This window comes from Leucopleurus acutus, assembly GCF_964270905.1.
Source record: "Leucopleurus acutus genome assembly, chromosome: 2".
In the NCBI taxonomy this organism is placed as follows: Eukaryota; Metazoa; Chordata; class Mammalia; order Artiodactyla; family Delphinidae; genus Leucopleurus; species Leucopleurus acutus.
In genome coordinates this window covers 189,418,250-189,443,340 of record NC_139143.1, presented here as the reverse complement: position 1 = coordinate 189,443,340, position 25,091 = coordinate 189,418,250, and the positions used below count along the sequence as shown (strand labels likewise).

Below are 25,091 nucleotides of genomic sequence, written 5' to 3'. Positions count from 1 at the left end.
CGCAAGCGGGAGGGGATATGGGGATATACGTATGCATATAGCCGATTCACTTTGCTATACAGCAGAAACTAACACAACATTGTAAAGCAATTATACTCCAATAAAGATGTTTAAAAAAAAAGACTCAATGCTGATGAAACTGTGGTGAAAGGAACACTCTACCTTGCTGAAAGGTTATAAATCAGTACAGCTAAGAGGCAATTTTCTCTAACTTTGTGTGTCAAGAGCCTTAAAAATGTCCATATCCACCTTCTGCCCCAGTAATGCAACTTCTGAATCTATTTAGCAATATATCAAAATGGAAGCAAACTTTATTTGCAGGAATACTCATTAGAACATTATTTATAACAGAGTCAAAAATAAGAAACCACCAGATGTTCAATAATAGGAGAATTTAAATAATCTATGGCTCATTCAGATAAAATGAGAAACAAATCATATTCTCTAAGATTATTTAATAATCAAAAAGTAATCATGATATTGTAGGTGAAAAAAACAACATATAAAACTGTGTATTATGGGCTTCCCTGGTGGCGCAGTAGTTGAGAGTCCGCCTGCCGATGCAGGGGACACGGGTTCGTGCCCCGGTCTGGGAGGATCCCACATGCCGCAGAGCGGCTGGGCCCGTGAGCCATGGCCACTGAGCCTGCGCGTCCGGAGCCTGTGCTCCGCAACAGGAGAGGCCACAGCGGTGAGAGGCCCGCGTACCACAAAAAAAAAAAAAAAAACCTGTGTATTATTAGTCCATTTGATGACAATTTTATTTAAAATATACGCATTTACATGTATACATGTATATCATTTTTCGGAGTAGTTGCTCTGTTCTTGTTTTTCTTTTTTTTTATTTTAGTATGACTGATATATAATGTTTCAGGTGTACAGCAAAGTGACTCAGATATATATATATATTTCTTTTTCAGATTCTTTTCCATTACAGATAATTACAAGATATTGAATATAGTTCCCTGTGCTATACAGTAGGTCCTTGTTGTTTATTTTGTATATAGTAGTGTGTATATGTCAATCTCAAATTCCCAATGTATCCCTCCCCCGCTTTGCCCTTTCATAACCATAAGTTTGTATTCAAAGTCTGTGAGTCTATTTCTGTTTTGCAAATAAGTTCCTTTGTATATTTTTTTGGATTCCACAGATAAGTGATATCATATGATATTTGTCTTTCTCTGACTTCACTTAGTATAATAATGTCTAGGTCCATCCGTGTTGCTGCACATGACATTACTTCATTCTTTTCTATGGCTGAGTAATATTCCATTGTATACATGTGCCACATCTGCTTTATCCACTCCCCTGTCAATGAACATTTAGGTTGCTTCCATGTCTTGGCTATTGTAAATAGTGCTGCTATGAACACTGGGGTGCATGTACCTTTTCGAAATAGAGTTTCCATCTTTTCTGGATATATGCCCAGTAGTAGGATTGCTGGATCATACAGTAACTCTATTTTTAGTTTTTTAAAGAACCTCCATACTGTCCTCCACAGTGGCTGTATCAATTTACATTCCCACCAACAGTGTAGGAGGGCTCCCTTTTCTGCACACCTTCTCCAGCATTTATTATTATAGACTTTTTGATGGTGGCCTATGCATGTATATCTGTAGGCAGTAACCACAGATTATCTTATTTCCCTCTTTGTGGCTTTCTGTGCCTTCCCTATCACAAATCTGAGCTAGGTTTGACTGATGCTTCTGAGAAAGTTTATGTATTCCTTTCATCATTTTTTAATCGTTTAAAGCAGGTCAGTTGATGAATCAGACCCAATTAAAAGTGCAGGTATCATTATTCACAGTAGCCAAAAAGTGGCAACAACCCAGTATCCATCCACAGATGGACAGACATACAAAATGGGGTCCATCCACACAACAGAATATCATTCAACCTTAAAAAAGGAAGGAAATTCTACCATATGTTACAACGTGGATGAACGCTGTAGACATTATGCTGCGTGAGATAAGCCAGTCACAAAAAGACAAGTTCTGGATAATTCCATTTATATGAGGTACTTAAATTAGTCAAATTCCGAGATGGAAAGGAGAATGGAGGCTGCCAGGGGCTGGGGGGCGGCGGGTGGGGAGTTAGCGCTTCATGGGTGCGGAGTCTTGTTCTGCAGGAGGAAAACGTTCTGGAGAGGGAGGGTTGCTCAAGGATGTGAACGTTCTTAACGCTACGGAACTGCATGTTGAAAAACAGTTAGAAGAGTACATTTTATGACACGTCTACTTTACCACGATTTTTTTTAAGTGCAGAAATATATAAACTGCAACCTTTCATGAAATGGTCAAGCGAGTGTCCGAAGCACATCCTGAACTGGGAGCCTCCGTCGGGGCCGGCGGAGGGGGCGGGGGGGGAGGGCGGTTGGAGGGCAGGGCGAACGGTCCACCTCCTGCAGCAAGGCGCAGGAACCCGGGGCCTCCGCTGACAGGAGGAGGTACAGATTGTCCCTGCAGGATTTCAGGGAGTGATGCTGGCGGGACTCAGAGCAGGAGGTGAGTGTGCAGAGACAGAGCAGAGGGAAGTGGGAGGGACGCGTGAACAATGCTTGTCACTCCCTTGTTTTGCAGACTCCATATTATTTGCATTCTGCAAGTTAATTCATGCGTCTGCAATCCTCCTCCAGTGATTTCAGCATTTTTAACACAAGACCGCTGCCTTCTTCCGTGACCCTGAGCTGCATGACCCTGCTCGCTGCTTTAAAGCACGGACAGGCTCGTTTGCTGGTTACCAAACAATCCCCCTCCTCTTGATCGCAGTTAAACTCTTGGCCAAAACATGTGTTCAGACTCAAGTGGCCCAGGGCTCTGTGGGCAGTCACGGGGGTGGCGGGGGTGGGGGTGGGGGGTCCAGGTAAGGCGGCCACGCCCCTCCACCAGAGGGAGGTAGCCGCAGCCCCTGAGATCCCTGTACTCCTGGTGAGACCCCCTTACCTCCCCCCACCCCACACTCAGGACCCACACACACACTCTCGGCCTTGACGCTGTCGGGACCCTCCCACCCTGCCCCCCACCTGGGCTTCCATCACTCAGCCCAGGGAGCCGGGACCCCCCGGACACCCCATTCTCTCATCTCTGGGGCAGAGAGCAGCCTGGGGGCACCCACTGAACACACAGGGAAGGACACACGGGCTGCACCCAGCACGCTCTCCCCAGCAGTCCCGTGCTGAGCAGCAAAATCACCCAACCCCAAAGGGACACCCCGACATGTTACCTGCTAACCTTCCCCCCACGTCAAGTCCTGCTTCCAGAGAAGCGTAAGTGGGAAATGAGTGCCCTCCCCCCGGGGCTGCTCCCGCAGAGGGTCTGCCTGGCCCCCAAGCCAGGGGTCACTCCACGGTCAACAAGCACTGGAACAGAGAGAACAGCCACCAGCCAGACCCCCGTCTGCAGGCTGCCACAGGAACAGAAGGAAAAGCCAGAACCAACGCCTTTCCCAACGCAAGGTGCCCAGTTCCAAGCCTGGCTTGGCCGGGGACCCGCTCCGCAAGCTTCCAGAAGCCACAAGTGAAGAAAGAAGAGCCCTGAAGGGCCCTCCCACAGGAGACAGATCCGACCTCCCAGGTGTCCTGCGGCAGCTACAGGGTGGCCACGTCGGAGGAGCCTTCTGGCTCAACTCAAGGCAGAACTTGCCTGACTGAAGAACAGCAGCTCACGTTCGCTGGACCCGCCCTGTGTCCCTCTCTGGGCAGGTCCTCATAATGTCCCCATGTTACAGAGGAGACCGGCCACAGCAGAGGCTTGGAGCCATCACACGGGGCCAGGAGCAGAGCAGGCGCACCACCGCCAGCCTCAGGGCTCTTCCCCAACATTCCAGCAGCGCCCACAAAGCACAGCTTTGCCGTCTGACATTGTCATTCAGTCATTCAACCGACCAGCGTCAGCAGCCAGGACAGACACAAGGGGACTCAGCAGAGCTGACCTCCCGGTGGTGGGGACTGCTGACCCTCGTGCTCTGTAACTGGGTCAAGCTTTCACTGATCTGTTGCCAAGTCTCTGGACAGGGCTGCAACTCCCAGCAACAGCAGTGCTCCCGTGGGAAGACAAACCCTACTGCACAACGATCCATCTTCTTCTGAGACTCCCCTGAATGCACTGCAGAGAAAATGGGGACCGCTAGAACCCCTCCCTAGCGACACCCTTCAGGGAAGCGCTTGGAAACACCCGAGATGCCCAAGGAGCTCCCCGCTAGGCCCTAACCACGTCCCCCCACCCGCGGACCCCAGTCTCCTGGGGACATGGCTCTCTTGCCGAGGGTATTTCGTTCGCCAGAATGCACCTCACAAGATAGAGAGAACACTGCAACAGAGGCAACAGAATGCAACAGAGGCAACAGAATGCAAGCGAAATCTAGGAACGATTTAGGCAGGAGTGGAAATGAGCTTGAGCCGGTCCACACCGGCTCTGAAACACCTCCCACTGCCCGTGAGGACCGTGGTTAGACTGTGAGGTTGGCCCTCGCTTACCTTCATCTGGGAAAGATGCCCTGATGCTCCACTGGGAATACAGGGCTGCACCCCCAGCCCCAGCACAGGCCTGCCACGCACAGGATCTACTCTACAAATACGTGTTGAGCCATCCACAAGTAAGTGAATGAGTCAATGACCCCATCCGTGTATAAAGGCGCACACCGAGCTGTTAGCAGTGGTTTCTCTAGGAGTGAGATTGGAAGGGAAAACTTTTAGTCTTACCGAATTCATTGAGTAAAGATTAATTCTGTCACTTGAACCCGTCCTTGGCCTAAGAGGGCGCAAAGGACTGGGGTCTAGGCTGCAGGATCACCAGCCCCCGGCTCTCAGCGGCAGCGGGAAGCCCTGTCCCCCTCGCTCCCTCTCTGCAGGGGACCGTGGTCACTCCAGGAATCTAGAAGCCACGCTCCCAGACTTGGGGAGGGCAGGCCGTCAGCACAGCCTGGGAAGCCTGCGGGGAGAACCCCACCTCTACACAAGGTGCTCAGGCTTGGGGTGCGGGGCCCCACCCAGGACCTTGATGTTGTTTGTTGAGATGCAGCGCCGGCAGGTCGGGGCTGGGGAACCACCTCAGGTAGGTAAGTAGAGGGCGGGCCCGGGGACACACCAATAGGGGAAGCCGCCACGGGGCAGACGGGCAAGTCAGTTCCGCGGACAGCGCTGCCGAGCTGGGTTTAACAGATGACGAAGCCGGGGCTGGAGTCAGCGGGCTGGTGGGTCAGGCAGGGCGGGCTGGCCCCGGGACTGCCCCGCACGGCACAGAGCTGCCACGGCGATGCTCGACATACAGGAGGGAGGGAGGATGGGATCCCGGGGAGCAGCGGCAGTGAGCCAGACCAAGCAGGGGACAAGGGGTGATTGACAGCAGTGAGCCCCCTGCACTGACTGCCCAGCAAGGTGCCCGGGGCGCCCTTCACCACCTCTGCCAGCCAGACCTCCTGCAGCTGCTGCGAGGCTGCCCCACTTAACTAAAACCGTGTGTGAACCTGCAGTGACCTCAGTCCACATTTCAGTGGAAAACAACTCACTCCTCCTGTATTGTGGCATTTTACAAAGGAACAAATATCCGAGTCCCAACGCGGCACCCAAATATAACCAAACCCTCTGCAAATTAGACAAGCGATCCCCGGTTCCCAGCACCACGGACGCCAGCACCAGTCCCTGCCTGGGCCCTTTCAGGGCCATAAGACAGTATCCAGCCAAGAAACCCTTTTTCAAAGATGAGTCACAAAAGCCCGTAAGATCCTGGGCAGAAATGATAACGGAGACAATAACCGCTGTCAGAAAGGGCTGAGCAACAGGGTCTCTGCTCCCAGACGGTCTCGGGGACGGAGGGGAGGCTGCCCTCGGCCCCTCCCCCGAGGAGCAAGCGGGGCTCCTGCACGGGTGACGGCGGCTCCTGCCCGCCCACCAGACAATTCCGGCCATTTGTTTTTAAACATCAACAACGTAAACTGTCCTCCATCTTTGCCATTTACAGGCACCACCTGCATCGATTAAAAGTGCCCAGTGGCAGCCGCTCCATTCCAGGGAGGCAAACCGGAGGCCAGAGGGGCTCAGCTCTTCCGAAAACACGAACTTCAGGATCCGGAGCTGAACTCACGCTCCTTGGATCCAGAACTCCTCTCTGTAACACGGCCCTTGACTCCCACGGTCCGACCTGAGATGCTGAGAACAAACGCGGGGCCTGTCTGGGCATCTGAGCTTCTCCTTCGCCTTCCAGGAGGGACGCAGAAGCAGGCCCGAGCTCCGCTTCCGTACTTTCATGTTGTATCTGCAGTTCTACTGACACCCACTGGTGATGGATATAACTCAGGCCTCGAGAACATTCTGTTTAAATTCCCAGAATCCCAGGTCAGAAAGACTCATAGAAGCTGAGCTCCCCGCAGGTGCGCACATAGATGCCTGATACCCGCGTAGTCACAGCGGTGCTGACAGCGCCCCCATGACCAGTGGGAGGGGGGCTCAGAGCCGGATGCAGGTTCCACCCTCTCAATCCCAACAGCACGACCAGGAAGGAGGTTCTCCCTCTGCCTGCCTGTAACTTTTAACTTCTCCTCCCTCCCTCTTGGGTGAACACAGGCGCATCGCAGAGGGCAACACGGCTGCCTATGGGGGGCTTCAGGAGGGTTAGAGCTTGGTGACCCACGGCAGATCCAAACCTGGGACCCCCTCCATCCCCCGCCCAGGACGTGCTCCTGTTCACGGTTAACTGGTCATTTCTCATGTATCATCGTCTCTTCTCCGAGACGCTGGAGAAACAGTGACCTTGTGATGGTGATGACCACCGTGCACCCGTCCCAGGAGTTCATGAACTCAGATAACAAGACCACAGCGCCCAGGCCACGCGCAGGGACATTGTCACCGAGACAAACACTCTCCCTCCTGGAGCTGAGCCGTCTCTTTGGGTCCTGAGTGTCTCTGTTCTGAGCCAAACACTCTGCACCTCCCAGATCTCCTCCCCAGCCACTCACACCCAAAGCCACATCCTGCCCCTCCTGGATGGGAGCTGCAGCCGGCCCACCGAGACCAGAGGTTCCAGCAGCCCCAGGTGGGGAGGCTGGTGCGGTCCCTCCTCCTGGATTCTCCCAGACGGCCAGGGAAAAAGCCCCCAAGAGTACTCAGAGGGAGCATGAGACCGAGGAGGGAGGCCCGTCGGCAGGACCTGAGAGGAGAGCAGCCCTCACAGTGACTGGTGGCTGCGAAGGGCTGACCCACACCCACCAGGAGAATCAACTTCTAAAACACACCCAGACACAGCCCTGAGCCTGTCCCATGAATTTCAGTTCCAAAGTAATCGAGCAGTTTCACTCACAAGTTGAAAGGCAGAACAGCCCAAGTGTCCATGCACAGGTAAATGGATAAACAAAATGTGGTCCATCCATTCAGCCTTAAAAAGCAAGGAAATTCCGACACACAGAACAACAGGGATGAACCTTGAGGACGTTATGCCCAGCAAAATAAGCCAGTCACAAAAGGACCAATGCTGTAGGAGGATTCCACGCCTAGGAGGTCCCTAGAGGAGTCAACTCATAGAGACAGAGAGCAGAAGGGGGGGGCAGGGCTGGGGAGGGGAAGGGGAGTCAGCATCTAGCGGGACAGAGTTTCCGTCTGGGACGATGAAAAGACTCTGCAAGTGGACGGGGAGGATGGTTACACAACAGTGTGAATGTACCTGATGCCCCTGAACTGCACGCTTGACAACAGTTAAAACAGTAAATTTTATGTTACGTCTATGTTACCACAATTAAAAACTGATAATAATTAAGCCACTGACATGGTGGCCCAGTAAGGGTGGGATGTAGCAACAGTGGTTTTTCTGGCCACAGTCATACAGACATGGGCTATTTGTCTTATGAAAGCATTTCTCAAGGAGAGAAGGCAGAGATGACCTGAGGGATGTGAGGTGTGTTCAGGAAGGGGCTGCGAACGAGACAACACTGCTGCCCTCCCCCTCCTCCCCCTCCCCCCACCACCAGGCTGTTTGCTGGGGGGCCCAGCCAGCCCTCGCCCCAGTTCCTGCAAGGTCTGACCATGAACTAACAGAGACTCACCAAGTAGACAGAAACAGAGGAGCCCTTACCCGATTCTCCATGAGCTGGAAGGAGACCAGGTATCTGCTGCAGACCAGACACCAGAAGGTTCTCGGGAAGAAGGTGGAACACGGGCTCCAGGAGCGGGTGTGGCTTCAGCGTGTACTGCAGGCTGCAGTTCTCAATGAGGGTCATGTGCTTGTTTTCTGAGGGAGAAAACACCTCCTGTGACAGCCCGAACCAAGGCACCTTCGGCCAAACCGACCAATAAACTGAGCATCTTGGAAAAGAACTCAACAAACAGGAAAAGTATTTTTCTAGGTAGACAAGGGAATTGTTCTGTTTGCTCAGCCAAAGAGCAAAAAAGAATCAATCCTTAAATAACTCTCACTGGTAAAACTGCAACTAAAGAGATACTTGTTTTTGATCCGACATAACAAAATCTCTCCGCTCACCTCTTCCCCAAGAGCAGTGAAGTCAGGCATCGCTTTTGCTCCCATAATCAGAGGGAACCTAGAAGGTCCTCTGACCAGAGGCCTGCATCCCTTTCAGTCTCAGCCTTGCATCCGTCAAGACCCACAAAGCAGCAGGACTAGGCCCTGGGTGGCCAGTGGCCTCCAAGACAGAGTCCTGTCCTCAAGGAAGGACCATTCCTCTGGGATGACTAAGACACAAGCATGCCGACATCCATAACACACAGGAGAACGGGATCCGAACCCCAAGGAAGGTTCGGATAACGTGCTAGGGGAAGTGGGAAGAGGGAAAGCGTCCTAGAGAAAGGAACCACTGGGAAGAGCTCAGATACAGAGCACTCGGGAAAGTGGACGGAAGGGCGTCAATAGAAACTGGGCTGGGAGGGACCACAGACATGCCCTCAACACATTCCCATCAAATGGTCCATCTTGCCTGGGCTTGATTTCCTCCACTGATAGGGGACTCACCACCTCCTGAGGCGTGCTTTGTGCTTTCATAAGAAAAGAACTAAATATTCGTTAGAAAAACAAAACTATATTATCGAAAAACAGATTTTTAATATCTAACCACTCCAAACATGGGATGTGCTTACTTTAAAATGTTAAGTACCCTGAAAGGCACTCTGCTACATGGCTGGCTGGTGAGCACGCTGGTACAACCTCTATGGAGGGCAAACAGGGGAAATAACACAAAACTGTGAATGCACAGGCCCTCAGACCAGCAATCCCACTTCTGGGAGTTTACCCTACAGATTCACGTGCACACTTGCAAAATGGCAGATGTCCACTGCAGCAAAGCCTTCAACCCTCTGTTCTTACAGAACTGCCCCAAGGGTCCATTTGGGGTGGGTTGGTTCAATCACAAACAGCAATTCAATGAAATACCACACAGCTGCAAAAAGAATGAGCACGGGGCTTCCCGGGTGGCGCAGGGGTTGAGAGTCCGCCTGCCGATGCAGGGGACGCGGGTTCGTGCCCCGGTCCGGGAGGATCCCACATGCCGCGGAGCGGCTGGGCCCGTGAGCCATGGCCGCTGAGCCTGTGCGTCTGGAGCCCGTGCTCCGCAACGGGAGAGGCCACAGCAGTGAGAGGCCCACGTACCGCAAAAAAAAAAAAAAAAAAAAGAATGAGCATGCTTTCTAGGTACTGATATGAAATATCCTCCAAGATAAATCATTAAGGGAAATAAGAAAGGTCTGGGACAAGTAAACGGGGGCAAAAACAGAACAGGGAAGTGCACGTGTGCTTGTGTGTCATCAGAGGACCTAGAAGGACCCACAAGATCCCAGAGAGGAAGGTCACCTGTGGTGCAGGTGAAGGGCCGAGCAGAGGAGGAAGGAGACCTCACCTGAACCTTTTCATACTATTCAGTACTTTGAATGCTGGGTCATGTGACTGCATTATCCATCCAAGAAAAACAGCCCTGCACTTTTAGAAATGCCCCTGAGATGATGCGCTGACAGCCTGTGGCGGTCCCTCCCCAGGCCCCCCTCACACGGCCGCAGCTCCCACACCCTCCACCAGCGCCCAGATCCGTGGGCCTGGAACCAACCTGGGGGCTGTGTCTGCTGTTGGAAAGGTGCTGAGTCTAAGGATACTTCAGGAGAGAAAACGCTGGCAGGTTAATGATTAAATTCAATTGCGAAATAACCTAAAAGCCAGTCTGTATCAACAAAACCAAGTTTCTGACCGATTGTTCCTCTATCGTGAGATTTTCACCAAATTCAGAGCGAGTGGACGGGTCGGGGTAGGCTTGGGTTTTTCACACCCGCTGGGTGCCCATCGGAAACTGGGCAACATCGCAAAGAGACAGAAAGTCACCCCCCCCACCACGCCAAAGAGACCCACCTTCACCGCTTGGCCCCCGTCCACACTCCCCGAGGGCCAGCAGAGCCCACACGGGCCCCTGAAACAGCCTGTTAGCCCAGCCCCCCGCTTCACCGCACGCCCTTCCGTCCACCCTTCACGCGGCCGGCAGCCAGGGGGCCGCAGGTCCCTCCCACGGGTACCCTGACGGCTCGGGAGGAGAAGCCACAGAGGCAGGGCAGGAAGCCCACTCTGCCCTAAGGCCGGCCGCTCCGCACGGGGCCCATGCATGCCAGGTGCTCCTGCAGATGCCACTCTCGTTTGGCACCACTGGACACCTTGCTGTGGTGGAGATGACCCACGGACTTCACGGTCAAAGGCTTCCTGGGACAGCCGCTGGGCAGTGATGGACAGCAACTACTTCACGTGGGGGCAAAGCTGCTACCCTAGGGGCAAGGAGGCCAACAGCCCTCCCACCAGGTGGCCCCCATGGGGTCGTCTTCACACGGCTACACCATCCTTATAGGCTCGTGTGTCTCTGATCTTCAAATTATGTCAGAACTCCAAGCCCAATGTTACATGTTCCCCAAATCTATTAACAATTCAGCTAAGCTGATGAGGTTCTAACACTCAGGAAAGTCATATGACGAACAGGTGCTGCTGAGGACAGTAGGAGCAGGCCTGGCCAGGCCTCGTCTCTTACGTTCTATGGGGTCCTGGAGAAGCGGGTGCAGGAGGGCTCGGGGGCTGCCGTGATACAGTCTCAACCTGCAAAACAAGACCCATGAGATGCAGGTCAGCATCTTGCGTTTACTCATGGGATGTCAGCTATGCTTCTCGAAAGGAAGGCCTTGGGGACCCCAGCACCACACCTCCAGGAGATTTCTCGACCCTCCGTGGGAAACAGACGGCTGAGGCCAGCATCAGATCCGTGAGCCCTCAGCACTCGTGGCCAAGCATGTCCAGCACACACACAGCACGGCCCGAGTGCAGCCTGAGAACCTCAGCACTAGAAAGCAATGCCTGGGGAGTTGGTCATGCTTGGAGATGTCCCAAGAAAACAACGTTTGAGGGGTTTCCACGATTGTGTGTCTGGAGTGGTGGTTCTCAACCGGGATGATTTTGCCCCCGTCGGGATGTCTGGTAAAGTCTGGAGGTACTTTTGGCTGTCACAGCTGGGCGGGGAGGGGGCTGCCTGGCATCTAGTGGGCAGAGGCCAGGGGTGCTACGAGACCTTGTACACTGCACGGGACAGCCCCAAGTGTCCGCGGAGTCAGGGTTGACAAGCCCCGATCTACAGTGACAACGCAAACCCCACCACGGCTGAAACGACCACACACCATCTCACCCATCCGGGCACGTCCAGCTCCTAAAGTAACAGAGCCTGGCACAGAGCGGACCCCCAGCCAGTGTTTGCTGAGTGAACACTTACTGCTCCCTGGGCGCCTGTCTGGGAAGAACCTACTGTTTACACTCCGGACCCTTAGGAGATGGGCGCTGCACCGAAGATGAATTCAAAGAGTTTAAACAACAGGCCTAAGACCCCACAGGAGTAAGTGACGGAGCAGGACTCAGCCCTTGTCCCCCTACATCAGATCCCACCCCCGAGGCCAAGGCCTGTCCCGCTCCCGCCTGGAGAACGATGGTTGGGCTTATTCAGAAACAGCAAACCCAGTTACAGCCCGAAGCAAAAATACCACCGGGAGACTGTGATGAACACACATGCTGACAAATTCAGAGCTTTCTAGTCTGGACAAATAACGAGCCATTAAATCACCACAGAAAGACGCCAGAAACCCCAGCGACGGGGAAAACGGGGCAGATACCGTTTGTCCTGCGGGGCAGACGTAGGAGATTCCGAGTTGTTGCTGAAGATCCGAAGGATTCCAAACCCACAGGACAAAGCCTGAAGGGTCCCGTCCCGTCTCCTGCCTTCAGTGACCACTTCCACCACGGCCACGATATTAGGGTGGTTCAAGGACGTGTGAAAATAGAAGGGCTGCAAAAGAGAAGCCAGGGACGGACTGAACGCTCTCGAGCTGCAGAGAAGAAACACGGAGGAACACAGGTGCGCTCCCTCCCCGTTGTCACGTCAACGCCACAAACACGCCACGTGGGGAGCAGCATCCCTTCCAGGCGCCAGAGAAGAGAAGGGGCCCAGTGAGCGACCCCCTCACAGCTCCTCCTTCCCGGGTGCCCAGCATCTGGGACATCAAACTATTTGCTTCTCCTCTGGGACCTACCCATCCACAGAAAATGCCAACAGACCCAGAGCCTCTGGAGAACAAAGGGGCTGGGGCAGCCTCGCACCCCATGCCCATCACCCGGAAGGACCACGAGCCCAAAGACATAAGTAGCCCACCGCACCCACGCACCCGCTGAGCCGTTCCATCCAACACCGCCGTCAAACTGCAATCACAACTCGCCAGTATTGACTCTAATCCCTGTTTCGTGTGGAAATACCATGAGGCTGCACCCGAATTAATTTTGTTTAAACTAAGTAGGTGGCTTCCCTGGTGGCGCAGTGGTTGAGAGTCCGCCTGCCGATGCAGGGGACCCGGGTTCGTGCCCCGGTCCGGGAAGATCCCACATGCCACGGAGCGGCTGGGCCCGTGAGCCATGGCCACTGAGCCTGCACGTCCAGAGCCTGTGCTCCGCAAAGGCAGAGGCCACAGCAGTGAGAGGCCCGCGTACCGCAAAAATAAAAAAATAAAAATAAACTAAGCAGGATCCTCAGTTCAGAGCCCAACTAACATCTTTTAATGATGAATATTGCTGTGGGATTTTTTTTTTTTTGGCTGTGTTGGGTCTTCGTTGCTGCACACGGGCTTCCTCTAGTTGCGGTGAGCGGGGGCTACTCTTCGTTGCAATGCGCGGGCTTCTCACTGCGGTGGCCTCTCTTGTCACGGAGCACAGGCTCTAGGCGCAAGGATTTCGGTAGTTGTGGCATGCAGGCTCAGTAGTTGTGGCTCGCAGGCTCTAGAGCGCAGGCTCAGTAGTTGTGGCGCACGGGCTTAGTTGCTCCGCGGCATGTGGGATCTTCCCGGACCAGGGGTCGAACCCGTGTCCCCTGCATTGGCAGGCGGATTCTTAACCGCTGCGCCACCAGGGAGATCCCACGGTGGGATTCTTTATTATAGGAGTTGTGGACCCAAGCCAAGTAGGTGATACTCAAATTGCTCCTAAAAGGTTTCCCACTTGCAGCCTCTCCATCCTCTAAGGTACAGATGGCAGCCCTCACTCTCACCATGGGGAGGGGGGGACACGGGCGGGTCAAATCCAGCTCCCATCGCTGAGATGCACCCTCCCAAGTGGGAATGGAAGCACCTTCCCTCTGCTGCTGTTTTCCGATCTCCTGAAATCCAAAGCAGTTGCTCTCAGCTAACAAACGTCGTAGACACAGAAGACAGAAATGGAGGCACTAACTGGGTTTGCGAATCTATGGGCAACAAGCGTCCCAGGAGCCCAGGTCAGCGCTGACCTGAGGCTCTGGACCCGAGTGGTCCCCGGAACCCAGCGTCCTTGTTGGGGCGAAGCCCAGGTGTAGAGTTACCAGCAGAACACAAAGGCCACCCTCTCCCCAAGGCAGGGCCAGGCTGGGCCGGGCCGGGCTGTGGCAACGTGACTTAAACTTGGAACAATCCCGCATTAACGAGTCATTACCATGGTGTCACCGAGAAAACGTTTACTGTAATCACAGACTGTCAGCCCAGGATAACAGAGAGACACATTAAAACATCAGCCACGAGATATAAATCGTTATTCTATTATCTTTTATTGCAAAATGATGAAATAGTGACCACTTACAGCTGACAGGCAGTTGGACTAAGAGAGAATTATGTTTCCGTTTCCAAGACTCAAGAACTGTTTTAAAAGGCCTGCTGTAAAGTCAAGTTTGTCATTATCTCACCTCTCATATGTACACCTGTGCATATCAGTTTTATGAACACTACCCACTTTTCCTCTTGGCGGTGAAACAAACACTGTCAGCTCTGATGCAAAGCAGCAACAAGCCTCCAGCTTAGAGGAAATCCTTTGCCTGGAGGTGGGGGACCAGCTGCTTTGGGGACGGCCCACATGTGGACTCACGGCTGTTGCCTCTCCCTTTCCTTTACCACTGAAAACGATTATTCTGAGACCAAACCAACCACGGAGCCCCCTGGTCTGTCTCCAGAGACCCCACTGTCATCAGGAGGGTCGGCCTTGGAAGCTCCGTGAATCACAAGGCGACACGAGGTCTGAAGGTCTCATCCCTACTGCTGGTTAAGGACGGATGCTTTTCCAAACATCATTTATTGCCCCTCTAGTGTGGGCACAGTGCGTGCTAAAGAATTTCTAAGGAACCTAGAAAACGCGATCCAGCCCTCAAGAAGTTCAAAGTTCAAAGGTAAAGGCTAGATTAGGCAGGTAGAAAATGCACACCCTGCCCAGGGCCGACCAACTCGGAGGGTCGGTGGAAGCAAAAGCCTCCTGGGATGAACCACACAACTCTGCAGCTTCAACCCATGTGTGCACGTGTGTGTGTGTGTGTGTGTGTGTGTGCGTGTGTGTGTGTGTTTGGGGGGGTCCCCAGGAGGGCCAAGTCACCTGGAACCCAGGCACTCCCCCACCCCCAGCCCCGTGGGCTTGGCCAGACATCTCAACCGCGGTCAAGCAGCACTGCAAACAAGCCCTCCAGCGTCAGGACGCCTCAAGAAGGCCGTGCAGGATGCTCGCAGATGCATGGGCTGCCACTGCACGATTAAAAGCTAGAGTCAAGCCCGTCCAATTACCTGCGAGAGAAGCCGCGGGAGATGGCAGAGCGGGGCTCTGGCTCCCCCCGCATCACATCTCACTCAGCCACCCCTGACAAGGTGCCTCTCTGACAGGAGAAACAGATTAATAAATCACAGAAATGCTCCTGTCTTAATGCCTTCATCTTCAGACACACGGACACCGCTTTGCCTCGGGGCCCAGATTCCACTTTCGCCCACACGATCGGGCCTCAGAGGATGTGCCTTCATGGAGAGGTTGCGGCCTCGCGTCGCCGGCCGCACCTCCGCCTGACCTGCCCTAAGTGACACGTGCTCTTCGGTCCCAGGCTGAGGCCAAGGCCACAGGAGAGAGGATCAGAAATTAAACTAGTGCCTTCCAAACCATTTTTTTTTAATAAACCTTTAATAGGATGTCTTCAGGAAGGTCACTATATCACAAATCCCTCCTGCAGCCAACACCTACCAGCTCAACCTTCCACTTGAGGCTCAGGGCAGTTTCCTGCACACAAGCCACCACAAGACTGAGCGCTCCAAGCACGGTGAGCTCGCCAGGCAAAGTTTCCAAGCATCTGGGAAGATGCAAAATCTCTAATTCCGAAGTCAGGAGCTTCTGCTCATCCGGGGTGGGGTCCACCATTATCCACAGGAAGGGACACAGCCCTGGAGACAGCCCCCCGCCAAGAGAACTATCTGGCTCAAAGTGTCCGCGGAGCCAGGGTTGACAAGCCCCGATCTACAGTGACAACGCAAGCCCCACCACGGCTGAAACGACCACACACCATCTCACCCATCCGGGCGCGTCCAGCTCCTCATGTAACAGAGCCTGGCACAGAGCGGACCCCCAGCCAGTGTTTGCTGAGTGAACACCTACTGCTCCCTGGGCGCCTGTCTGGGAAGAACCTACTGTTTACACTCCGGACCCTTAGGAGATGGGCGCTGCTGTCCCTCACGCACGGACGATGAATTCAGAGTCAGGAGTTTAAACAACTGGCCTAAGACCCCACAGTAAGTGATGGAGCAGGACTCAGCCCTTGTCCCCCTACACCAGATCCCGCCCCCGAGGCCAAGGCCTGTCCTGCTCCCGCCTGGAGAACGATGGCTTGGCTTATTCAGAAACAGCAAACCCAGTTACAGCCCGAAGCAAAAATACGCCCCCAGGAGACTGTGATGAACACAACAGCATAAGCTGACAAATTCAGAGCTTTCTATTGTCCCCACGTAGTAGACAGTTAAATCACCACACAGTACAACTAAATCCCACTGCTGGAAACATCACGGAGAGATATCCTTTGCCCTTCTATTCACTCACTCATTTCTATCCCCTTCCTACCACCGTCCATTCCTGGCTTGGTGTCCCCAAGGACTGGTTTCTGTTGAGCTGGAGAGGAGAGAAGCCCTCCTCGGGTGACACGGTTGAGGCCAGGCTCTCTCCGTAGAGACGGTGCCCGGGAGTGACACTGGATTCCTGCTTTGCAGACTGCATCAGGAGCAGCTCTTGGAACATGTGAGAGGTGTAAGGAGAGGGTAAGGCACGTTCAAGAACCCGGAGATTAACCAAGGCACGGCAGAGCCTCCCAGAGTTTCGTTTGGACATGCTGACATTCCCTGACAGCCTCCACTTTTTTTTTTTTTAATTTTATTGAAGTATAGTTGATTTACAATGTTGTGTTCATTTCTGCTGTACAGCAAAATGATTCAGTTATACATATATACACATTCCTTTTTATATTCTTTTCCCTTATGGTTTATCACAGGGTGTTGAATATAGTTCCCTGTGCTACACATTAGGACCTTGCTGTTTATCCATTCTATATCCAATAGTTTGCACCTACCAACCGCAAACTCCCAATCCTTCCCTCCCCCACATCTCCCCCTTGGCAACCACAGGTCTGTTCTCTGTGTCTGTGAGTCTGTATCTGGTTCGTAGATAAGTTCACTTGTGTCCTATTTTAGGTTCCACATATAAGCGACATCATCTGGTATTTGTCTTCCTCTGCCTGACTTACTTCCCTCAGTGCGATCATCTCCAGGTCCATCCGTGTTGCTGCAAACGGCATCATTTCATTCTTTTTTATGGACAGCCTCCACTTTTAAAGGGAGTCACCGCACTCTCATTACTCTGACGAACAAGCACGTTCAGCAGCTGGCTGCTCTCGGTTGGCGATGGGACGAGGAAGCAGCCCAATTAACTGTGTCTCCCGGAGGCCAGGGATCCGCCTGTGACTTCAGCAGCACCTCGGGCTGTGATGGGCTCAGGAGGAACCATCTCCTGGTCCGGGTTCCGGCTGCCTGTGAAGAACCACTAGGATTCCTGCCAGTCATTTGCATACAATAAATAAAGGAGGAGAAATGAGCCTGTCACTGAAAGGCTGAGCATGGTTAGTTAAGGAAAGAATCTAAGGGAGAATTATGTCCATCTCAGAAAGAAAGTGTAGGAGCTGCACGGTACTTTGGCCTCCCGGATTTTTTTTTTTTAACTTATCTATTTATTTTTGGCTGTGTTGGGTCTTCGTTTCTGTGCGAGGGCTTTCTCTAGTTGCGGCGAGCGGGGTCCACTCTTCATCGCGGTGCGCAGGCCTCTCGCTATCACGGCCTCTTGTTGCGGAGCAACAGGCTCCAGACGCGCAGGCTCAGTAGTTGCGGCTCACGGGCTTAGTTGCTCCGCGGCATGTGGGATCTTCCCAGACCAGGGCTCGAACCCGTGTCCCCTGCATTGGCAGGCAGACTCTCAACCACTGCGCCACCAGGGAAGCCCCCCGGATTATTTTTTAAAGATATCTTTTGAGAGGTTGAATGAACGATCAACCCTCTCAGTGCAAGTGAAAGGCAATTCCCCTCCACCGAGGACGGTCTTGAAGGGGAGCACCTAATTCTGAGTCAGAGCTGACAGGTCTGGAGCTGGTCCCCTGGGCTCCGCCAGGCAGAGCCGAGAGGCTGGGACAAGAGGGGATCTGAGCGCAGCATGAGGAATTCATCACTCACAGAAAGAAACACCCAGCTCGGGCTCAAGGAAGGACTTCTTTTTTCCCAAGTCTTTCCTCAGGACGTTGTTTGCAAAGTAATAAAACAACATCTTCTTTCAGGGCTGCATATTACAGTGACAACTCAATCAAAACCCAGAGCCCACGCGGCTGATTCAGGAATCCACGTGTAGGCGGGACAGCCATGTCGATTCCAAAGATGGTCCCCGCTACTGGCAGCTGGCAACCTCCCGTCGTATCACCCCCAAGCCACGGCTGATCGGCAGGACCAGAAAAACCCAGGCAATTAGTAAAATCAGAAGAAGATCATCACCAAATTTCAGAATCACCTCAAAAAAGGGCAAATTGTGTTTCTCTCTATTCCCATAGGTATGGACGCAGAGTTTTGCTCAGATGATGAGACCGCAGAACCAGTCCCTCCTGCCTATCTAGGCCACCTTGGGAACGCTCCACACTTCATGTAAACACGTACATACACGTATGCACGCAGGTACACACACACACACACACACACACACACACACACACACACACACACACACACGGCGAAGGGGGATTCTCTTTAGTTAACTAAACTCTGAACGTCAAGGGTGGGAGGAAAGCGCTGGGCAAGGAGGATGCCGCCGAGTGGCTCATCAGGATGGGTGTTCCTGGGGCACCACTGGCCTCTGCTGCTCGCCTTGGGCATAGCAGCTGGAGCACAGCTCTTCCCTGAGCAATTCCGTGGCTCTGACACCAGCTCCCAACCAGAAATGCTCTGTTCACCCACACCAGCCTTGCTACGATCTCCACTTCAGTAACTAAGGCTGAAGGGTGCAGATTCTTCCAGAAACATTGAGGGCTGTGGTCCTCCCTAACACACGGCCCCGTCCCCATGCCCCACTCGGCAGAACACGAACGATGGAGCGGCACTCGGCTCCCACAGCTCAGGCCAGACCTGAACCGTGAGCTGGAAAGGCCTGAGACCCACAGCTCCCAGGACACGGGGACACACGAGAAGCCCTCTCAGGCACGGGCGCTAAGCCCTGGACGAGTCCAGAAGCGGGAGCGGCAGCTCTGAAGGCTTCCTTGCAGCGCGACCTCCACTCTGCAGGGCTCACAGTCACCCAGCTGGTGGCGGGACAGGGCAGGCCCTCCGGGCGTGGCCTGTCAAGGCTGTGACAGCCACTGCCACGGGGAAAGCCAAGGGGAAAGCCACGGAGGGAGGGCTCATCTCGGGACCCCAGTGGCGGCAAAGTGCTGCTGTGCTGACTTCAGAGCATAACCATCCCCTCGACACAGCAGCGCTTCCAAACGGAGCCTGCAGGGCCCCTCCGATGCCTGGGGTGAAAACAAGGCCCAAGAACGATCCCTGCAGTCAAGGCGGGTGGCACTCACAGCCTCTGACCTGCCGGATTGCTCTTCAAGGCGGAGAGATGATCTACCGACCTCCAGAGGCGGATGGCGGGGACGAAACCACACCAAGGTGCTGGGAGCCAGCCTCTCCCGTGGAGACTCCCCAGGAGAGGACCCTGTGTCACCGTACTAACTGTCACCACACCGGGCTTCCCGGGGCCTGACTGTCCACCCGAGAAGGAGAATGCAAACAGCCCGGCCCTGGAAGGCTCCCAGCGACATCGGGGCCACTGCGCTCCTGCCCGGGCCTTGACCGCCCCAAGTCAGAGGCGTGAAGGCGACTCACTGCCTGAGCTGGGACGGCACCCTAAGCAGCCGCCCACCGTCACTCCCCGGTTTACAACACGCAGCCTTTCTCTCCGGCCAGACTCTAAGGGGCACCTCACAGGCCGTCTGGCAGCCTGGACACTAGCCGCGGTCCTGGGCCGCAGGACACACATACCCATGGCCTTATCTAATTTTCCTGACCTCCGGGGGCGGCGTCATCCTCTCCGACACGTTCAGTAACGGGACCAGCCAGGATCAATCCACGCCAAGACATGGCATCCCGACCCTGGGTGACCGCCAAGTGCAGAGTCGCGACCCGGTGGCCTCACGACTGGGCCAGGACTGCCCCCCACAGAAAAGGGCGGCTCGCTTGGTCTGGTTACGCACGGCGACCTCCCCCAGGATGGCCACGGTCACTGCCACCACCTCCATTATTCACTGTACTGTCACTTACTGGGCTTCCCTGACTCTGTACGCACGGGAAGGACAACGCCAACACAGCACTGACCCTCCCGATACCCGTGACCGTCCCCCGCAGGACCCCGCTGCCTGCAGTTCAGCTTCAAGCAGCGGCCGGGAAGAAGACCTCTGGGACACCTCCCACTCTTGAGGAAGAGCCCAGTGTCCCTAGGAAGGCCCTGCCCAGCCAGCCCGCCAAGCCCACCCTCGGCTGCCTCCCCACGCCTCCCTCCCCCACCCCCGGGCACGTGCGGGGCCTGCCCTGCTTGCGGCACCTGCCGCCCTGCTCGCCCCAGGGCTGGGTCCCTCCTCATCCCGGGGCCCAGCTCGCAGAGGTCTGCCTGCAGCACACCTCCCTTCTTCTTCAGGGCAGCAGCTCTCGGTCTCCTCCGAGAACCTATCACATCTGCACCTGCTCTGTCTCCTCCGAGAACCTATCACATCTGCACCTGCTCTGTCGCCTGCCTGGGTGTGTCGTCCCAGCAGACTGCAAGTTGTCCAGGGTGAGAACCACGCCAGGCCCGTCCACCCGGCACCATCGCCCCGGCGCCCGGCGCAATGGCCAGCAGACAGCAGGCGACGGAGGGATGTTTGTGAATTTGGTGCGGCTGAACGAAGATGGAAAACCCTGTCTGCGGGGCGGCCAGACACAGCTACGTGGGCAAAATCGTGTCGCCAACTGATGCCAACGCGAGCACCCCGTCTGCAGGCAGAGGCAGGGGCTCCGGGCTCTGCTACCTTCTACCTGGGTAAGCCACTTTACTGCTAAGTCTCAAGTTGCTCATTTTAAAAAAACAAAAGAAGCAGAAGAAACGAAAAAGAAAGAAAAAGAAGGGGAGAGGAAAAGTAGGGGAGTCAGATGAGATCGATAATTTCCTAACTTTGTTCCAAAAGCTGCAACGTTCCGTGAAGGGGACGAAACCCCCTTGTGTGTCCCCCCCACTCCCAGCTGAACCGCTCAGGGCGTGTGGCTTCCACCCAAGATTCCGTCTGGAAACAGGGGCCGGCGCCAGGACGAGCTTTGGAGAGCCGGGCCCACTGCTCGGGGGCGTTCCTGGGCTCTGGGACGTGCTGGCGGCGCCCCCAGGTCTACTGTACCCCGCACGCCCACCCCGCACGCCCACCTGCCGCCCCGCCCACCTCACTGAAGTCGATCCTGGGTGGCTGCCTGCAGAGCGGCTCCAGGGGCCTCGCCGGGCTCTTCCACGTCCTCCCGAAGAAGTGTCGGTAGGTCACGTCAAAGAGGGACACTCGCAGGTGGCAGCCCACCTCCGACAGCACCTCCAGCACAGCCTAGGAGACAAAGGGACAGCCGTGAGGGTCCTCAAGGTCACGAGCCAGCAAGTGCTGACGGACCATCCACGGAGAACTGGGCCACTCAGCGTCCATCCCCCAGCTTAGGTCTCAGTTCCTTTCGGGGAACTACCTCTCTCCCACGGCCCGTGGTCCTGATGAGGTTATGAGTCCAAGTACACGGCGCTCCCCTGGCCAACCAGAGGCTGGAGTCTCTGGGCCCAGACACAGGCTGGAGACTCACCCAGAAGCAACGAGACACAAGAGGCCAGAGCTGCAGAGACAGACACACATGATGCCATGTGGAGCCAAGAAAGAACAAGTCCAAGTGACACCACGTGAGATTCTGGATCAAGGCACACCTGAAGCTTATGCTAACTATGGGTTTGTCTTTATGTGAGTTAACAAATTACCTCAAGCTTAGCCTATTTTGCATGGTTTTCTGTGTTCTGTTTTACCCTTTACATCCTGATAGAACCACAAACTAAAAACTCAACTTGCCAGAATTATTTGGGGGTGGCGCTGGGGTGTGAGCAAAAGAAAAGCAGATCTTTGAGAACTGAGAAGTCATGGCCACAAATACAGACAAGGCACCAGACGCTGTAAAGACCAGCCCTTTCCCCACAGCAGCACCGCGTACCGCAGTGAGGCTCTGCTGGGCCTTTAGCTCCTCCGGGAACGTGGGGGTCCCACCACCCTAACGAATAAGAACGTCTCCCAGGACCTAAACTGCCTGTACAGAGTGATTTACGCTGCACGCCTGCTCTCCTTCTGGGACTCTGGAATCTTGGTACGTGCTAGGCAGAGGGTATCTACACGACCAGCTCCCAAGAAGCCCTGAGGTTTTTAGAGCCTGTGGGCACTGAGTCTCTAACGAGCTTCCCTGGTTGACAGCATTTCACAGGTGTTGTCGCAGCCTGTTGCTGAGGGAATGAAGTGTGTCCTGGGGGATTCCCATGGCAGATGACCCCGGAAGCTCACGCCCGTCTCCCCCCATTCGCCTTTGGCTCGGCTCATCCTGCTCGGTAATTTCTCACTGAAATAAATCTGTCCTCTGAGGATGACTGTGTGCTGAGTCATGTCAAATCCTCCTGCTAGTGTGTCACCGAGCCCGGGGGGTGCCTCTGGGGGCTCCCGACGTAGGTGCACACACACATTTAGGACCGTCACGTCTTCCCGACTGACATCATCGCTGTGAAATGTCCCTTTATCTCTAGGGATATGCTTCGCCTTGAACTCTACTTTGTCTGATATTAGTACAGCCACAAAGCTCTCTTATGCTCAGTGTTTACACGGCATTTTTTCCATCCTTTTCCTTTCATACGTATGGTTTGAAGACATACACTTTAGGTTTACAGCGTGATTTTTTATAAACAACTTTAGTTGGGTTTTAAGTGAAAACTTTAAATGTGTGACCCGACATCACGAAACCACTTGTAGGAATCATTCCACAGACATATGTGTGCATTTTTTTTAAGCGATGTCCATGAAGTTATGCATTGTAGCCATGTCTGTAAGAGCAAACCCCTGGAGGGAGTCCAACTGGTCATCAGCAAGGGCCTAATGAACGGATGACAGGTCCTCCACACAGGAAAAGCTATGCTGTCTTAAGAAAGAGTCAGAACTTCTTCATGGAATAACACGAACAACCTATAACACATATTGTTAAGAATATTTTTTAAGATATAGAACAGAATATAAGCTATCATTTATGTTAAAAAAAAAGGAAAAATACATACAACTGTATTTACCTGTTGTATTTGCCTAGAATTTCCAGAAAGTTGTACAGAAAACAGGTTAACACTGGCTGTATCTAGGGTGGGACACTGGGTGCCTTGGGGACTTCATGGGACAATACACTTTCCCTGTGCGCCCTTGTGAATTTTGAACTATGGGAATTACCTTTTCAAAAACAAATTAAAATGAATTAATAAAGTAAAATGGGAAAATAAATAAAATCTCCTTTGCAAAATTCCTGCTGTCCACTATCTTGTGAGCTCCTGGAAGGCCAGGAGACTGCTGGAGCCGGTCTCCCTAGGTTGGAGTCCCAGCTGGCCGGCTGGAGCTGTGTCACCCTGGGCAACCAAGGTCACCTCTCTCGGGTTGCCTCCTCTTCTGTAAAACAGGGGCAATGATGCTACCTACATCTTGGGGTTGTCATGAGGATGAAGTGAACTAATACAAGTAAAGCGCTAAGAAGTAAAGTGGTAAGAGCAGTAATCACCACAGTACCTAACACGGTGGCAAGCACACAGCAGGTGCTCAATCAAAGGGCTCGAAGTGATGATGCAGGACGGATGCGAGTGATTTAATAATAGACCCAGCGCTCCGACAGCTTTGCGTGCCTGGAGAACGACCCTGCCAGCTGCAGAGGAAGAAGATACAGTCTTGCCAAGCCACGTGCTCACACTGGCAAGGCTGGATCCTTCCTGTGCGTCCCCCCAGGACACTGGGCCTCCCTAGGACCATCCAATCCCGTGGGTGGTCTGAGGAGGCACAGACGCGCCGGCTTCTCCGGCAGGTCCCCTGGCAGCTGGAGGGCACAGGTGGACGCAGAGCCACAGAGCAAGGGCCTGAATGTGCAAAGGTGGTGGTACCTCCCAGGCACATCTCCCAGGATGCCCAGAGCTCCGCCCCTGCTATTCTGACTGCCAGGCTGAAAGCCGGCCATGCTGAGCCATGCACAAGGCCGCCTCTTGCAAACAACCTGGTCAGGAAATAACCCAGGAACTCGAATTACCTGGGTTTTTAGATTGCTCCACTGTAGGCAAAAAGAAGCCTTTTAGCCAGGGCCAAAAGTGCTGACCGAGTCGCTGAATCACAAATCCTCTTTGCTGATGGACCACTTTACCTCCGAGTACTGCCAAGGCCCGGGGTGATGGGTACAGTACAAGACTCAAATAAACATGTGAAAATCAATACCATCTCAGGTGAGAGCAGCGACAGCGTGCGTTTGACAGTAAAGAACCAATTTCTTTACCTGCTTAATTAGCGGGCCATCAAGCCACTTCAGGACACACTGAAATGCCGTCGACTCCTTTAGAGGCTGGCGTGCTCTCTGTTTGTGGGGAGGGACCAGCAGGTTTTGGTCAAAGATCCTGTGCCACTCGTGCATTCTGCCGGTCTGAGGGTCACTGGGGGCCTCTAGGACTACCTGCGGCATTCATGTTCAAATAAAGAAAAGAGTTATGAGGGCCACAGTTCTTAGAGCAGTTCTGAAAGTTTCCGACCTCCCGGGAACCCCAGGGAAACCACCACCCCTGCAACCCACACTCTGCCATCCCACCCTCTAGCGCCCCAGTGCAGCAGACTGGCGCCCACGCCACCTTCCCCTGGCCAACCAGAGCACACCTATCCCGGTCTCAGTGACTGATTTAGGGACCGGCACGTGCTTTGTCCAGCTGTGGAGGTCGAGCCCTGCACAAGGGCACCAGGCCTCGGGAACCAGGGCTGTCTTAGAGTGGCTTGGGGCACATGACCCACTCAGAGCCAACGAGATATGATCTCAGAGCTTCTGCTGGTTCTGTTAGGAGAAGGAAACACTCTTTTCTGTGGCCTTCAGAGCAGAGAGGTCATCGGCCTGAAGCTGCCCCGGGCACCACAGGAGCAGCTACCTTGAGACACATACAAAAAGGCAGGCAGAGCAGGAGCAA

At 54.0% G+C, this 25,091-nt stretch overlaps 1 protein-coding gene across 1 annotated transcript in view; it reads right to left on the bottom strand.

Moving 5' to 3' along the window:
- NPHP4 (nephrocystin 4) overlaps positions 1-24,553 on the bottom strand; it is a gene marked incomplete at both ends in the record, with an annotated part of 125,357 nt that extends 100,804 nt beyond the window's left edge. Inside the window, 5 exons of the mRNA XM_082833172.1 lie at positions 8,061-8,216; positions 10,993-11,057; positions 12,116-12,288; positions 21,286-21,438; positions 24,419-24,553. Of these exons, the coding sequence (XP_082689298.1) occupies positions 8,061-8,216; positions 10,993-11,057; positions 12,116-12,288; positions 21,286-21,438; positions 24,419-24,553 (682 nt within the window). The remainder of the gene's footprint in view (positions 1-8,060; positions 8,217-10,992; positions 11,058-12,115; positions 12,289-21,285; positions 21,439-24,418) is intronic.
- Positions 24,554-25,091: the final 538 nt, after the last annotated feature.